The 17,757-nt window shown below is 42.2% G+C and overlaps 1 protein-coding gene across 2 annotated transcripts in view; it reads right to left on the bottom strand.

Annotated features, from left to right (window-relative positions):
• Positions 1-17,340, bottom strand: part of RASGRF2 (Ras protein specific guanine nucleotide releasing factor 2) — a 127,264-nt gene extending 109,924 nt beyond the window's left edge. For both annotated transcript variants that reach the window (XM_065656759.1, XM_065656760.1), the window contains exon 1: positions 17,033-17,340. In XM_065656759.1, the coding sequence (XP_065512831.1) occupies positions 17,033-17,317 (285 nt within the window). In that variant the 5' untranslated portion in view covers positions 17,318-17,340. The remainder of the gene's footprint in view (positions 1-17,032) is intronic.
• Positions 17,341-17,757: the final 417 nt, after the last annotated feature.

The raw sequence follows: 17,757 nt of genomic DNA, 5'->3' as shown, positions 1-17,757 counted from the left end.
TTGCTTCACTGATCACAAGGACTTCTGCTGTCTGCTCCGTGTTTATAATGCTAACAGGTGCCAACACTTCCATTTAATCCAATCTGGAATGTCTGCTGTGCCTTCCTGTGTCTATGTATGGTAAGCTAAGCATGCCTAGCTGTAAGACACCTACAGCTATACAGCTTTGGCTCCTCCACGTACAAACACCATCATCATCTAATTTAGCTTCTCTGAGTATTTCACAGAGAGTAAGTAAATTGGTTAAGGCCTTCTGTATACCCAAATGGCTGCTACAGGTTTAAATGCATCAAACCGAACAAATATGCTGTTACTATCTAACAGGAAGAGGTTATTTGCTAAGGGTAGTTGGATATTTTTGATGACATATATACAAACAATACTGTCCCCACACCCATCCTGCCCAGGAACAGGGCTGAGCTCACAGGTTGCCCATTGGAACAATGACATCAATTGGCACTGGGGTAGGACATTTCTCACCAACACATGAATCCATTCATCTTAGAACAGTTTACAATACCATGCATTTTCTGTTACTGGGAGGAGATATAGGTTTTGGAACAAATAATGTCGTCTATGTAATGAAAACCTGCAGTTACTCCTGCCTGTCAATGAGAACTCGGTCAAGGCAGCGAGAGATCAAAGATCTCCAGTACAGATACCTGATGGAGAAGAAGGGGCAGACAAGGAAAGGGATGAGGAAATTAAACTTTTTAGTGCTTGTCTTGATTTTATGGTAGAAAGGGGTTTTACAATCTACCGACAGCTATGACCATAAAAATTTGTGCTATGAGACAGTTTTTGTTCAACATAAACACTGTAAACAGATGTGCCTACCCTCAGTGACAAAACGAGTTTTAAGTATCTAAGTAGTTGCTCCCCCTTAAGTCCTTAATTAAAAATAAAAACAAACAAAACAAAACAAAACAAAAAATCCCACCCAATAAACTATGTTACGTCATACTCTGTTGTGCCACATTGTAATCACAAAGTTAAAAACAAGAGAGGGCGCCAACAATTCTAGGCTGAAACTTTCCGTATTTTTACCTTAGTAGCCTTGGCTTTTCTGAAAACGGTTCATAGAAAACTGCTGGTGTTTTAGGCAGATTTGACATACTCCCGTGTTCCAAATAACTAATAAAAACTCACATACACTGACATTCTCATGACATGAGTAACGCATAATAAAAGTTGCAGGTTATATATACAATACATGTAGAACTGGATACTGTTAGTGATATAAGTACTACTCAGCGATAATGAAATAATTTACTATAGCTACATTCAGGGGTTTTTAAGAGGGTAAGGGGGGCAGCCTGATTCTGATAAATATTTTTAATCAAACAAGTCAATTACTTTTAATACACTTCTTTGGAAGCTTCCAAAACTCTCTTCCAAACATATTTTCCATTAATTGTCTACATTTCCCACAGCACTCCACCCCACTCATATCCTTCCTGACCTGGGTTACTTAAAAATAACCTTGAATCCAGAAAGAACATCAGGAAATATAAATGGAAATGGCAGCTGATAAACCCCTAATAAAAGGTACATGGTATTAAAGCAGATCAGGCACCTGGTCCCACTTGATATATTTAGAAAAGTCTAAACTCTGAAGTCACTTAGTTTAAATAATCCAGTCCAGTGAAATTATATCAGATAAACACATGGCAAAGGAGAGACACTTATTTCTATCCTTTTGGTGTAAGAATCACCACTCACGCATTTTTATAGAAGTGACGTAGGAATAAATCTTTACAACGCTCAGCTTTGCTCAGGGGTGTTCCAGTTTTATACATTATGCAGCTTCACTACCAGATAGGTATGCCCCAAATATATCCTGGGGGTGAAGATTTAAAAAAAAAAAGCCACCTGAATAAACAGCAAAGACAAGGAAAAGGGGAAACTTGGGAACAAAAAGGGTGATGCATCCTAGATCCAACACTAGTCCTTCTGAGAGTTTCTGAATATATTAAAGCTTCACAACCACTTTCTCCTCTTTCCTTCTGTCTTTATAATATATACAGCCTGAATAAGATCCAAAGTTATGTTACATTTACCAGGGTAGCAAAACTAAGTATTTTGTAAATATTATTGCGGCTCAGTACAAGGAGGAAACAAAAGCAGAAAAATGCTGAATTATGGATATATTCCAAGCATCTCACGAGAAGGAAAAAAGGCCTCAGCTTTAGTTAGCAACAGTTATATCACATTCTGCTCATTAGCACAAAAAGTTTAAAGTTAAGTTTATTCTAGTTGCACAATTTTTCCTTCTACAATTTAAACGTTTGCCAAACCAGAATGACTACTTCAAATTTAAATCAGATGGGAAATGATTAAAAAGAAAACAACCTCTCTCACTCCCCCAGAAACCAGAAAATAACTGAAGGAGAAAATACTTGCCACATACATGCTGCACTAATGTATGCAAAAAGAAAAAAAAGCACATCACAAGCAACAAAAAGCCAGAAAGAATTTTCATGTTTTTACTTTTCAGAAAACTCTCAGAAATTACGAATTCAGATTTTTATTATGGCTCTCAGTAACACATCAGCTAAGATGCTCAGCCAATGGTAAATTTATTCCAGAGAAAGAAAAGTAACAATGATCACTTTTCAGCAACTTAAAACAATGTCCTGGCTTATATATTTCTTTTCATCCATGATTTTACTTCCTGACAACAAGCGGAGAGGAAAATGTAAGAAAGTGAAGTGGGAAGCCTTGCAATTTTCCCTTACAAAAAATTCCTACTATTTGGGCCAACAGTTCTGTCCTAGAATTGAATGTCCTGAGTAAAGGTTCGACATCATCTTGTCCTCTGAGCCTGGTTGTTCAGCCAGTTTTCAGTTCACATCACTGCCCACTTATCTAACCCATACTTTGTCAGCTGCCTACCACGATGATGTTATCGGAGACAGCATCAAAGTCTTTACTAAAGTTGGGGTAAACAACCTCCACTGCTCTCTCCTCACCCATCAAGTCAGTTACCTCATTGTGGAAGGTTATTGGGTTGGTCAAGCATGATTTTTCCTTTGTAAATCCATTCTGATGGATGGATCCCAATCACCTTCTTATCCTCATGTGTGTGGAAATCCTTGGAGGATGATCCCAGGGACTAAGGTCAGTCTGACTGGCTTGTATTTTCCTGGATCTTGATTTTTGCCCTCCTCGAAGATATGAATGATACCTGCTCTCTTCCAGTCTTCAGGAACTTCTCCCAATCACCACGACCATTCTACGGCCTTAAAGTCTTCAAGTCTATGACATGAGGCTCCCCGCAAGCAAAAAGTTTGGATACCACTGGACTGCATTAAGACATCATTAAAGACTATGGATAGATTCAAAGTCAAAGCAATTTGTTTTCCTGAATCACTCAAGAATTTAGAAAATTTTTATTTTTTAAATTAAACTGAAGTAATTTGTATATATAAAAAAATCTATTTTTACTGCATGTAACTGCCAAATAGAGACATTACAGCAAGGAGGCAAAGCCCTAACATGTAATCATACTAGGAAAGACTAAAAAACACAATTCAAAAAGATGAGATGCCTTGGATGCTACATGTTTTTGCAGTTCTTACTTAACAAACCTCACATTCCACCACAGAGGTCAAAAGCAACATTAGAGACGAAAAACAGAATTGCTTTCAAAATTACTTGGAATTGCTGCATGACCTTTGCAGAGCAAACCATTAGAGCTCCTTCCTAGGAAACATTCAGCTTATTGTACAAGCCGTTTTAAGCAGATCCAACATTTACTGTTACACTAGTCATATAGCCAATTCTTCAGGTCACCGCTCGAGGTCTAACACACTCTCTACACCCTAGAAATCTAGTATCTGACCCAGAAAATTAAAGGTATGGAATCTGGCGACAGCAAAACCAAGTAGCTAAGAAATGAGTTAAAGAAAGGTGCTGAATCACAAAGTGGATTGTGGTTGCAAGGGTGTCCATTATGGGAAACCATCCTACGAGCATGAGGTGGGTTAGAAGCCACATGAAGGCAAACACCCAGGAACTCCCAGTGAGATCACAAACACTGCAGCTGAACTCTCTCAGGTATAATCCACACCTCACACCGCGCTCTCTGCAACAGCTCCTTGAGGCTCACACCACAGAGCTTTCCGCCAGGCTCGTTGCATGGAAGCTGAGCAAAGCACACGAACTCTTTTGCTTTTTCAAGTAACCCCCTGGGCACTGCACCACTATCAGAATAAGAGGACTTTGTTGCTTATACTTCTCCACCCGCCTTGAAAACAGCAGTAGAAAGACAGGAGCTCTCAGCAGCCCAAGAAATAAAATGTTGATGCCTTGGAAGCTACCGAAGCAGTTGCACAAGTTGCAGAATTGCATCTGAGAAGACATAAGAAAGGACACAGGTGATGAAGTAAGTCTTACACAGGTACTTCATTTTGTTCATATGTTGCCTCTTGCTGGCACATTGAGGCATTTTCTAGTATGATCTGAATGAGAGGAGCACAGAGACTAATCAAACTCATGCAGAATACCCAGCACGGTGCACACGAGGCAACTCAGAAGCACCAGCACTGCATCAATATTTGTGGGGTAAAAACCAGACCAGGAAGACAAAACAGAACAAGCAGTTTGAAATTTACACAAGGCAAAGCAAACACCGAAGGGAAGGACTCAGAGAGGAGGACACCAGAAGGGTGAAGCAAAATGTGTGTGCAAGCAAAAAGTATTAGCTTAGCAATGAATTGCAGTGATTACAAAAATCAAAACTCTTGACAGAGAAGAAACACCTTGCTAGAGTAAGTAGTATTAAGAGGACCTCCTATAATTACAAATAACTTAGTAACAAAAAAATTTAAAAAAAAAAAAAAAGAAAAAGAAACTTTCCAATTTCAGCTAAGTGCATCAAAACTAAACTAAGCTGAAACAAGAGGTTGTACAACTGACATCAGTGGGAGTAGTGAGAGCATTTTGCTTGGAAGGACAAATCTGCAAGGTGTACCCAACAGATCTCAGTGGCAGAGGTAAATAAAGTCATGAATTATGTGAGTAAAACCCCATCTGTAGGATTTGGCACTTCTCAGGTCTGACCACGTGCTTTTCCTGTGTGCAGAAACATGCACATGGTACCTTATGACTAACTCGGTAACCACTTCTGCGTTCACCCATTAAACTGCGGATGAACACCCTAAAGTACTGCAAGGATAAACAAATATCCCCATGCAGATGGTGTTACCCATATGCTAGCATATGGGAAGAGCTATTAGGCTTGGTTTACTTCTGCAGAAGTAAGGCAGTCAAGAAACTGATTTACCAGGAGACCACAGGGGAGTGAGTGGCTCAGGAAGCAAATGTATCCAGGACATACACAACCCAAATAACCAACCTGCTACTCCCTATCACCCAGCCTATGAACACACATAAGACACATGCACATTCAGATGTCTTAAAAAAACTAAAAATTAAAGGAAAAATATCAGAGTAGTACTTGAATAAAGTCAATGAACTTTAAGCAAACCTATCTGAAATCGGAGCCAGGATATGACAGTTAAATTTCTCTATTTATGTATTTCACATGGAACCACTTGGCATTACTCTAAATTGTCAAGTACATCTGAGTGGCTGCCTTTACTTTGTTCACTTCACTGGCATGCAGCCAAGTTATCTGCTGCTAAGCTACAAGAATGCAGTGCAGCATTCAGGGAAGAATATCTCTCTTTAAAGCGTTTTAATCTTAGTGTATGTGGTGCAGACATGACTTCTCGGTAGGTCTGCAGCGATTTTCATACTGTGGATGACAGAGCTCTCTCAGGTCGCTGCACATTTCGGACCATATAATACTGGACACCAGCTAGCTAGGCTTTCCCTCAGGCCAATAAGTAATGCACTTACGAAACTTCCATCTGCAGTAGACAGCAAAAATATGAGAAAAACCCTCATGTAGGGCCTGCAAGCTTACACTCATTACAGTAACAAATCTGCACCAACATGAATTGTCTCTATCTTGTTGTTTTGATAACATAATCATGTATGTCAGAAAGCTTCATTTTTTTCACATGCATTTGTACCTCAATTTCATGTTGGTTTTTTGTTTTGGGTGAGGGTTTTTTGGCTGCTTTTTGTATTTTTTTTTTTTTTTTAGTGTTTGGCATCATATTACAAAGCCAGGTACACAGAAGTCAGGAGAAATGCCCATTTGAGGCCGCCTTGTGCTTTGTTAATTTAGTCCCATGTGTGTGAGCATAGTGGTTGCAGTCCTTTATTACATGTTTCTTCTTCCAGGAGATCCTAGTTCAGTTACCAGATAAAAAGTAAGACACGATTTCACATTTTGCTTATCTTGATTCTTGAATGCATGTCTCTCTGCATTATCTGTTGCACGCTAATCAGCAGAGTTCAGAAACTTCTTACATGATGTCCTGTGACGCTGCTCATGGTACCATTCAGGTGGTTCCTTAGAATTAATGCATTTATTTTCACAACAGCCTGTGAGGTAAGAAGGAATTACTGTAAATATGGTCAACACAAAAAACCAGCAGTTTCAGATGCAACTCAGTTTGGATGCCAGATCTGAAAAACCATTGGCCCTTGGTATTTAAATGGCACTTTTATTTGTTTTCACCACTACCTTCCTGGAGATTGGTACTACCTTTGAGTGCCTAGCTCTTTTGCCAAGCTGGGTTTCCACAACAAGGAATGATCAATTACCATAAAACACGTCATGGATGTGATTTGTGCAATTTTTCACAGCAATCCTAGGCAAAAGACAGAATCAGGTCCCCACAGGTGGTATTCTGATTCTACCATGAAATCTTCTTTATCTTTTTGAAGTCTCATGCCTCACGTCGTACAAATGCTCAGAGGAGGAGGGGGAAAAAGTCAGAAAAGCCCTACAGAAAACTACCCCCTTCAGGATACTAATCACAATTTTTCTTTTGAATACTTTATGAGAAAGAAGTCCCAGGAAAGAAACGGATCTCCTGAAATTGCAGAGCACATCACAACACAGAAGAAAGAGCGACTGCTGGGCTGCTCAAGAAGCCTTAGCTCTGTCCTCCTCTGACTGCTCTGCGCTCCATCCTGCATCCCTACAGCCTGTTCATACACCTTGTGCGCACAACTCCTTGGCCTTCACAGAAACGCAGAACAGACAGAAAACACACACAGACATGCGCTAATACTTGTGAGGAGCAGCTGCAGGGCCAGAAACTGCTCCAGCCTTGGACCATACACTGAGCTGGCGCTGTGACAGCCACAGCTGTGGGATAGCCACCAGCAGGAGATGGCATCCACCTCTCCAACACGTGTTATACTACCCACCCGCTGTCACAGAAACATTGACATTCATGGATTGTGGAAGTCTGGAAGATTCCAGAGTCTGGAGACACCAGTTCATCTGGATCTTCTCCCTGTCACTGTTCCTCAGCTCACCTGGTGTTCCCTTCAGTCACCATATACTTCTTGGGGCAAGAAAGCTACAATCAAAGACCACACAGTCACAAAACCAAAAAAATATACCCAGCAAATTCCACATATAAGGCTGAGTACTATCCCAGGAGTCCTCATTTGCCTGATGCTCCTGGTCAAGCCCTAGGAACAGGTAAAAATACTTAAGATACCAAATACAATAGCAGTATTATCACCTCTGTGCCATTCTTCCCCTCATCTGTACACACGATCCCTCCACTCTGCTGACAGATTTTCTTCCATCTTCCTCTTAAAAGAACTTTGCGGGTGGCCCATAAGTTTTAAATTATCCCCAACAGATTTAATAGGAAGAAGCATTTTAATATTTCTCTAAAATTGTCCTGTAAGTGCCAAACAGAAGAGAATATGATTAGTGGAAAAGAAGTTTCCTATTTTCTTGTCATGCCTGAGCATCCGTGAATGCATGGGGTTAAACATAAATTCCTGATTTCATTCTGGAGGACTCCAGAGAGACACTGTCATTGAACATGATCTCCACAATTCTGCAGAAGAATATCAAGTTTTTGGCATTTGCTGAAATGGGAGAAACAACTTGCGTAAGGGAGAGGAAGAGAACAGAAAGCAGAAAAACCAGTGGTCACCTGCAATCATCCTAAACTTCCAGCATGTGAGGATCCAGCATATACCTAAACCATCAAACAGAAAACAACAACGTAGTATGTTTTGGGATCCAGCATAGGAAATTTCAGAACTTTGCCTACAGCCACGAACACTGAAATCTCATGGCTGGCTGGGTGAAAAACCAATAGATGTTCCTGGTCTCAGCAGCAGAAGACATCATCTGAGGTGCCTGGGATGCAGGTGTCCGCATGTGAGCCGGGCGTCTCAGTTCACATGACAGCTGACCAAGATTTAGTCACTTAGTTCATTAGTTAGTTCAGTTTAACAAAAGCAAACACCTAATCGAGGATGGGGTGACCAGTTCTATACACTGCACCGACTGTACTGGCCAGGACTTCACTGTCTGCAATGGGATCCAGCTCACGTGGGGCAGCTCAAGTTGCACGACCAGCATCCTCTCCTACAATCCACTACTCCAAGTACAGAGACATTTACAGAGCGTTTATAATTTAGTCAAAGAATGCTAAACAGAGGCAAATATTTTTTATAAAAGGCAATGTAATGAGCTTGCCAACTTCAAAAGATTGCAAAGGACACGCTGTAGTGCAATGGAAAGCCTGCGGTAATTTATGAATTTGAACCACACTAGGTCAAAACTTCGGAACTACTAAGCAGCAGACAATTTATGCTGCTCATCGATCATACCACAGTCAAAAACTCAAAAGGCAAAAAAAGGACAAAAGTCACTGTTCCACGGTGCCATGAGAAGAAAGAGGAGAATACAATCCCAGATTATTTTCAATAGTTACAGCATTTAACTCTTAAAGTACAATGTTTTTTCAAAAGAAGTAGTGGAACTGATTAGCTCTGCCACAATAAAATGCTTCAACTGTAAAACAGTCTAAGTAAAATCACTTATGACAACATAAGATGACAACAGTTCAGAATTGGCAGTTTACAAACACTTCCTAATACAAGTCAGTTCTGAGCTCATGGAAAATATAAGAGATATTGAAATGGCTGGATTGAATGAGGGAAGCCTCTGCTTATATATATACTGGTTCTGTACCTCAAACAGAAAACCTTATGGGATTGGTAAATCAAAAAAACATTGGAAGCTAGATTGTAAGCATATGTTCCTAGACATCTAGTGCAGAGGCACAGTGTTAAAAAAACCTGTTCCTCAATCAATCTTCAGCATCAGTAATGGCTGGTAGAAAAAACTGAAGAGGTACTATGTGGAATCCCATTTTCCTTCAAGTATATTAACAGGTGAATTACACTATCTTTCTGAATTGCTGTGGCTGATCAACAATCAGGGAACAAACAAGCATAAACATCATTTCCAACTCACATAAAATCTACCCACTCCCCACCCTCCCCCAGCAGATCTATGGAAGCACACCTAAATTTGGCCAGTCCCTCACCACTTTAGGAAGCACAAAGTGAGAACAATTAGAACATTCACACTGAAAAATGGGTCTGCAGCAGTCATGGTACCAAACTTGTTCTGAAGCAGTGGATCCAGAGAAGTGTGCTACTCCTAGCAGCAAAAATCTGTTGCTAAGAATTGCCAAAGGCAGTGGATTGATATTTTCAGACCTCGCTATCTTCACCAGCTGCACGAGGTCTATGTTAATGATTTACTGCACTGAAAGGGTTCTTTCTGGTGTGAACCCACCTGCAGTGTGGGCAGAGGGTCCTGCAGCAACCAGCTCTCTCCGGATGCATCAGAGCAACCAACGGGGTTGGACGTCGTTGTTGCTCAGGATGCAATATGGGCGTACCCGCCAGGAACCGCAATAGGCCGCACCAAGACGTGCCCTGTCCCTTCCCTCTTTGCACAAACTTCTCAGTACAGCAGACACACTGCAAGCGGCAAAACAGGACTGGTAATTATATGTGGCCAAGGTGAGCAACCATGACAGCTTTTACTGTACACTCAGATTCCTAGGATGGAAAATCTACAGCAAGTGGATCAAAAAAATGCTGCTGTATTACTAATGGTGAACATGGCAATATATAATATATAAATATATAAAGACTTATAATGTTGCCATATTACTACAGAAATAGAAGCAGCTCTACCTGGATCTTCTATTCCAGTACATCGTGAGAAATTAACATGTGTAAGGATGCAATCAGAAAACAGTGCATGTGCCTTAACAGTCTGCTGAGATGATGATGAAGAAAAAGAAATCTTAAATAAAGGCAAATTAAGATAAATGGAGTATAATTATTCACAGAATCACAGAATCACAGAATGTTAGGGATTGGAAGGGACCTCGAAAGATCATCTAGTCCAATCCCCTTGCCAGGGCAGGAACACCCAGATGAGGTTACACAGGAGGCGTCCAGGCGGGTTTTGAATGTCTCCAGAGAAGGAGACTCCACAACCTCTCTGGGCAGCCTGTTCCAGTGTCTGTCACCCTCACTGAGAAGTTGTTTCTTCTCAAATTTAAGTGGAACCTCTTGTGTTCCAGCTTGAACCCATTACCCCTTGTCTTACTGTTGGTTGTCACCGAGAAGAGCCTGGCTCCATCCTTGTGACACCCACCCTTTATATATTTATAAACATTAATGAGGTCACCCCTCAGTCTCCTCTTCTCCAAGCTAAAGAGACCCAGCTCCCTCAGCCTTTCCTCACACGGGAGATGCTCCACTCCCTTCATCATCTTTGTGGCCCTGCGCTGGACTCTCTCCAGCAGTTCCCTGTCCTTCTTGAACTGAGGGGCCCAGAACTGGACACAGTATTCCAGATGAGGTCTCACCAGGGCAGAGAAGAGGGGAAGGAGAACCTCTCTCGACCTACTAACCACCCCCCTTCTAATACACCCCAGGATGCCATTGGCCTTCTTGGCCACAAGGGCACAGTGCTGGCTCAGTAGATTAGGGACTGAGTTGCTATTTTTGTGCTCAGAATTTTTTTTGGTTTTGACAAATTTCCTCTTACGTTTGAGAAACTAAACAGATCAAGCCAAATTAATGCAACTCTGCCAACAAAGCAGACAAAATAAAAAAAATAGTAGCATTGACTATAAGACCACTAGAAGAATTAAATTTGTGTTAAATTGTTACAATACTTCATTTTAATGACATTTGAGTATTTGCATTATCAGTGTGACCTACACTGCTGTAGGTAGGTTATGGTCACTTTGCACAGCCTTCATGTGATATTTAAGTTGAGAAGGTGGAACACACTCTTATATGATAAGTGTTTGTGTGATTTTTTTCGTCTTTATGCTTTAGGATGCATTTCTAATTTAGTTCTAACCTGCTTCCAGTCTTTCACTCACTGACATTTCACCTGTTAGCTAAAAGGATTTCCCAGCAACTCCACCAATAAGCCTTTGCCAAACGTCATTTGCCTTGGGATCTAATTATTTTTTCCAATAACTTAATTAAGAAGTATGCACTTCTGTTAAAGCATACTGTAATATTTCTGGATCTTAGGATAGATGCCTCATAGAGAAATGTTACGGACTTCACACTATGGTTTCTCTTCAATAACACTTTGTCTGACCAAAATCTGGTTTTATGACCATCACTCCCAATGTTCTTTTAATTACTCTTTAGTCTAAGATATTCAGGCAGTGTCTTTCATTGCCTTTTGCCCTCAAGTGTGACAGACACAAGAACAGAAAACAATGGATCAGTCTCTGTTTCTTGACCAGAATCACTTGACATGGATTAAGGCAGCCAAAGGTTTAACATCAAACTATTCAACAGCATCAGTATTGTCCAGGTTACATCTGTGTGGATTTAACTAAACTTCCAAGAGGAAAGCATGTCAAAATTAAACTAGATCTACCTGGAACTCACTTCTCAGCTAGGTACATTCCTCACTTTTGCATAGTTACAAACAGCCCATTTCGTAACACTACAGCAGAAACATACATTTTCGTGAGGTAGAATGAAATGCTTACATTTTGGCAAAATAGCAATAAATATGGCCATGAGATTTTCTGGTTTTCTCTTTATCCCCAAAATGTGCTCATTACTAAGCAAGCAGGTGAACACAAAACATTTACCAAATAGCGAAGTTCAGTTCCCAAAGAGATCACAAGGGGATCACTTTTCTATTTATTTACCACTTGTTGCTTTAGGGCAGAAAACACTTCGAATTCACTCCGCAGTTCTGCACGAAGAGCCACAGGCAACCACTTCAATGCAGCTTGCCTTCAGCACCATGTCAGTAACGCGTTTTCCAGTTACTTCCTTAAATGCATACCAAAACGGTCTGAACCAATGTATTAATATTCATTGAATGTGCCCACAAACTATATAGTCTCATAACAGTGACCGAACAACGATGGGAGAGCTGGGATTACCTGGGAAAGTAATCAACAGCTAGTTACCGCAAAGTTGTCTTCATGCATGAATGGCCTAGAGACTCTTTTCACGAGAAGGTCTTACAAAAACACTAATCCAAATAGCTCTGATATCTTAAGACTGGCCATCTTTTCTAATTAACTACTTCTGTTAGAGGTAGTCCACCCCAAAAAAAAAAAAAAAAAAAAAAAGAGCTCAAAGAGAGAGAGAAAAAAAAACAACAATTGTTTTACTTCTCAGATATCGAGAAGACAGATTAATCTATTACTTTTTAACTGCTGCAGGAAATTTCTAAACCCTGGGCATTTCTGGTGAAATTTTGCACTGGAACATCCCGGGGAGTTACTTGCCTACATGCAAGCAGGAAGATTTATGGGCAACACTAAACCTGAAGGTGGCAAGCTATCCTGCCAAAAAGGTAACACCACTCCTCAGCCATCTACTACACATAATAGCCACAGGATGCTGAACATGATGGGAGAGTTTTTTGCCCAATAAAAGTGAAGAGATTAACTTTAAATTCATTGTATCTTCAGGGGACGGGGGGCGGGGAAGACCTTTAAATGCTGTTGCTAGGTTTTACATACACTAAATTAGCAGAGAGGTACAGCAAAAGCTGTTGGTGGCATATGTCTGCCTTAGCACTTCAAGGAATGTCTATAAAACAGAGAGGTTTCAAACACCGCAAAATCACCATGTCCTTTATAAAATAAATACAGAGCTACAGTAAGCAGGAAAAAATTCAAATAATTGGATTCTGTTAATCTGTGGGGACATGGACTTAATACTGCATTTAATTTTGCTAAGTGGGAGGAAGATTATTGCAGGCAAGATACAAAGAATAGTCTCTGCTCAAATCGTATAACATTTACAATCTTAAATACACTAAGTTATTAATAAATATATCAGAACATTTCCATGTATTCAATCCACAGTTATGAAAGAAAGTAAACATATAGGCCTCCTCCCAGTGCAGACAATAATAAAAATAATACTAATAATAATATTTACATTCCTCTATTCCCTTGCTTCCAATAGTCTTAAAAAAAAAAAAAAATCTGTGAACTTGCTGGGTAACAAGTGCCAGTCTCCTATGAAACACTGCAGACAGCACAATTTTTAGGCATTTTACTTTACTTTTGAAAGAGACTAGCTGCTCACTGAAACAAAGCCATTCTCTTTCCAGAGTTCTTGAAACAAAAGCTGAAATTCATTCTCATCAAGCCTGTCATTGTCACAGTGGAGGACTTGTTTGGAGCTGCACTTGTTTACAGCCTACGGTTCCTGTGGGAAGAAGCAGTTTAACCAATATCAGAATTTAAGCTTTTCACGTGTCATATTTTAAAGTTCTAATTTGCTGTTTTGAAACTCAGCTTCTTCCACATCATTGTTTTTTTCAATAAATCTGCTTTTTTTTCTGAAATGTGAAATCAGTGTGGATAGCAACACCTGTTTGGCATTCACAAAAACTCTTCTAAAATCTGAGGGAGATCAAAACACTTCTCTTTAAAAACAGAAATTCCCCTTACAAATTATTTAGTGTCTGCAACCTACTCAATTGAATCCCATATTCCCAGAATATCAACTGATTCACACGTGATGCAGTTTGTTAATATTAAGGTACTGTATTTTTAAAAGAAGCAAATAAAAAGCAAATATCCTTCTGAAGGAAAAAAAATATTCTAGTGTCTTAATGGAAAGGACAAAAAAAGTGTGTTTTGTCAATGCAATTTTTCTTTCAAGCTCTTAATATTTTAATATTACAGCAAATCTTATGAAGGTATTTGGCACCTTCCACAAAACGGCGTTACGGTTCCTGTAATACTTTTAGGTCCCCTCCTGATGGAGTGCTGGGAGGGCACAATGGCACCAGTACTGGTCAAATGTGAAATCACTCAGCTGCTGGGCTTATTGGGAGATAGAAACCCAAAACTAAACACATCTGTTGACCCAAATACAGTCTCCTGTGTAGGGAAGTTCAGCTTCGACACTCTCCCCACTGAACTCTGACAACTTCTCGGCACAGTTCTTAATCTGGCATATGACTTGACAAGCAACCCCTAAACAATTCAAACTCAAACTATAAGGATCTGAAAACTAAGGATATAAAAAATCTATTTGTTCTCCATGCATTTTCAATAACCTTCAGTTACATAACTTAAAGAAAATGCATCGCTTTTTCAAATATCCACTCAAAGGACTCTGATGAAGCTCTCTCGTGTGATTAATTCTTCATCCTCTCTCCCTCTCATTTGTATAATTCTATAGCACATATCACTCTAATATCTAAATTACCTAGGTAAATAAAAGCCAAACTAAAAGACATTATTTTTGTCTTCTCTCTCTTTTGGAGAAGGGAGTTCTGATTCTTCAAAAACTGGCATAGAGCTTCTCATTTTTTTCATTCTGTTAATACATTTATGTGGTTAAATCAAAGCAAATTAAATCTAGGGAGTATTTTTACACTTCCGTTATTTAACATGTACAACACAGAGTTTTCAGTATCATCTGATTAAAATAACTTTGTCTTCTCACAGTTTCTTACTTTACCTGTAAGAATATGAGCACATTTTCTGAATAAAAAATACTTTAATTTTCAAATATTTCTCTTTTTTCTTACGATTGATCACTTTTAGTCACAGCGAGAGTTTCCTGTACACCTTAGCAATGTTTTGTGTCTAAATGAACTTACAAACCAGGGTGCACCTGAATGAGTAAACATCTGTAAAAACTATTAACAATCAAAAGCTTTATTCTGTATCAAGCAAAAGATAAACAGAAAGCCAATATATTTTCTAATGGTCTGCCTTGAAAATTCAAACTAGGATCCCATTTAAAAAAAATGAAGTGTTCTTCTGCCTCTTTAATAGCAGTCTGCTATTGTTAGAAGCATGAACATAGTTGGCGTTTAAAGCAAAGCAAAATTCAGCTTCATCCCCTGCAATTATTTTGTCTCTGCACCACTAAATGTAATTACAAACAGCTCAGACATTCACCACTCTAAAAGCACAACTTAAAAATCCTGGAGAACAGATATGGAAAGGCATTGTTTTCACACAGTTCTCTTAGTCAAGCCGTAGTTTAACAATACTGCCGATACACGAGTGTATTAAGCCAATGTAAAGCAGAAAGGGAAATATTCATGTTTAATTTAACCTAGGGAATCCTCCAGTATTTCCTTTATCAATGCTCGTCATGCTTATCAGTGCTTATCAATGCTTATCATGCCTCAAAGCAACAAGCAAGAATGTGACGCAAGAATATGACATAACTACAACCATCCTGACTTCCCAAAGTTCATTTGTACCATTTCAAACACTGCTTAAGTACACAAGTATTTGTTCTACACGGGAAAAAAACCCACAAACATATGGCAAGGTTCTGAGCTATCCTTGCAAAGTTACCACGCTAGCACAGCACGCAGATGTGCTCGTTTTCAGAAGCTGACTTAGGTCTGTGTCCCCTCCTCGCCAGCAGCAGGAAGCGCCCACAGCCAGCTCGAAACCACCCTCCTGACAGTTACCTAAACTTTTCCAAACCAGTCTGATGCCTGTTTGGCTTCTCCTGTGCAGGGAGAGAGGCACTGGGGCATGCCAGATGCAGATTCAAACAAATTTCAACCAGAGAGAAGATAAGATCAAGAATGTACATGAGGCAATAGGAGGCATGTGGTTAAGAGACCTGATCTCTGTGCTGAACGACTACAGTATCCTTTTCTTCATGGTTATGTAATACACAGATAGTATTTAACCACTGGCTTGTTTGACATGTGTATGTCAAACTGATCAGCTTTCTTGGAGTGGAGAGGGAGTCTGGCATTTCATGCGTTATGGACCATCACCCCTCATGGGAATGAAGACCATCAAAGCCTTCAGCGTTCTTCACCTGATGAAAGCCACGTGAGATCTGGCTCAAGCACTGCACCACCATTTCCACTACAAGCACCACTGGCTTCAGAACACCTGCCTGGTAAAGAACCCACCAACTTCTGCTGGATGGCGCCAGCTGTAAATCAGGGCACATGCCTACCCTTGCCCCACAGCCCCCAGCCCGCTCTTGAAGGGATTCCCAAGTGAGAGCTGAGAGCCTGTTACTCCTCACAGCATCAATGAGAGAGGCAGCAGCCCCACAGCTGCCTAGAGATGGGCTCAGTGACCCCTTCGAGTCCCCGTGCTGATTTGGTACTTTGGAACCTCGCACCCTTGTATTTACTCAGTGTGGTCAGAAATGTGTGGCTGTATCGCAGAAGTGTTGGCATCAATATGACTAGTTTGTGAGATGCTACTCTCTGGGTAACCTACTGCAATAAGGTGTGCATGCACTGGGCGGAGGGGGTGGGGAAGAGGGAAGAAGGAAGTCATTAGACGGGATGGGAAAGCCGCTGGCCCTGCCACTTTCTCAGCGGCTGCTGCTTCTTCGAGCACTCCGGCGGCGGCACAGACCTCCCAGCCAGCGACTGGGGCCTGGGAACCGGGGGCGGTCACCGCCATCCTCCCGCGGGGATGCGAGGGGAGGCGGCCCGAGCAGCCCGACGGTCGGGGCCCCGGCAGCGCCTCGCTCTCCCCTGGCACCGGGGGAGCGCTGCGCCGGGGCCCTCCCTCCCTGCCCTCCTCCCCCGCTCCATCCCTCCCTCCCCGCACCCGAGCCGGCCGCGGGGCTGCCCGCGGGGCGGCAGTACCTGCTTGTCCAGCGCAGCATCCTTGGCGCTGCCGGCGGCGCAGCCCTTGGGAGCCGGCACCCTCTCGCAGTTGCAACCCTCCAGCATGTACATGCCGGCGGGTCGAGAGCTCTGCTCGCCCTCGAAGTAGAAGAGCACGTTTTGGTAGAGGGCGAACCACTTCTCGTGCCAGCGGTTGGTCTCCGCCGTCTTCTTGCTCAGGTAGCCCCGCTTGGTGCCTTCCTTGCGGGCCAGCAGCGCCAGGTACAGGGCGTGCCCCTCGTTGTACCGCACGCTCTTCTGCATGGTGCCCGGCAGCCCTGCCCGCCCGCTCGCCGCTGGGCAGCCTCCGCGGGCGCTCAGCGCGCCGGCACCAGCCCCGGCTGCGCCGCAACGCGGCCGCGCTTCATGGGCGCCGGCACGCACCGACGGGCGGCTCCCGCCCCCCGCCCCGGGCTCCGCCCGCCCCCCGGGGGAGGCTGTGGCTAAACCCGCCGCGGCATCCCCCCCCACCCCGTGTGTGTCCCCCCGCCCCGCCTCGCCTCCCTGCGCCACCGCCCCGACGCCCCGCGGGAGGAGAGCGGGCGGCGGCGGCGATCAGCCCTCCGGGCAACTCCGGCGTGACGTGGAGGGATCAGCCGTAATCCGCTTTGGAGAGCGATTTAAAGAGCAAAGTCGCCGCCGCGGCGTCCCGGTCCCTCCCTCCGCCCGGCGGCGGGGTGGGGGGGGACGACGGGGGCACCGCA

This window comes from Caloenas nicobarica, chromosome Z, assembly GCF_036013445.1.
Source record: "Caloenas nicobarica isolate bCalNic1 chromosome Z, bCalNic1.hap1, whole genome shotgun sequence".
Classification (NCBI taxonomy): Eukaryota; Metazoa; Chordata; class Aves; order Columbiformes; family Columbidae; genus Caloenas; species Caloenas nicobarica.
The sequence above is the reverse complement of the archived record's forward strand: the minus strand, read 5'-3'. Positions and strand labels throughout refer to the sequence as shown.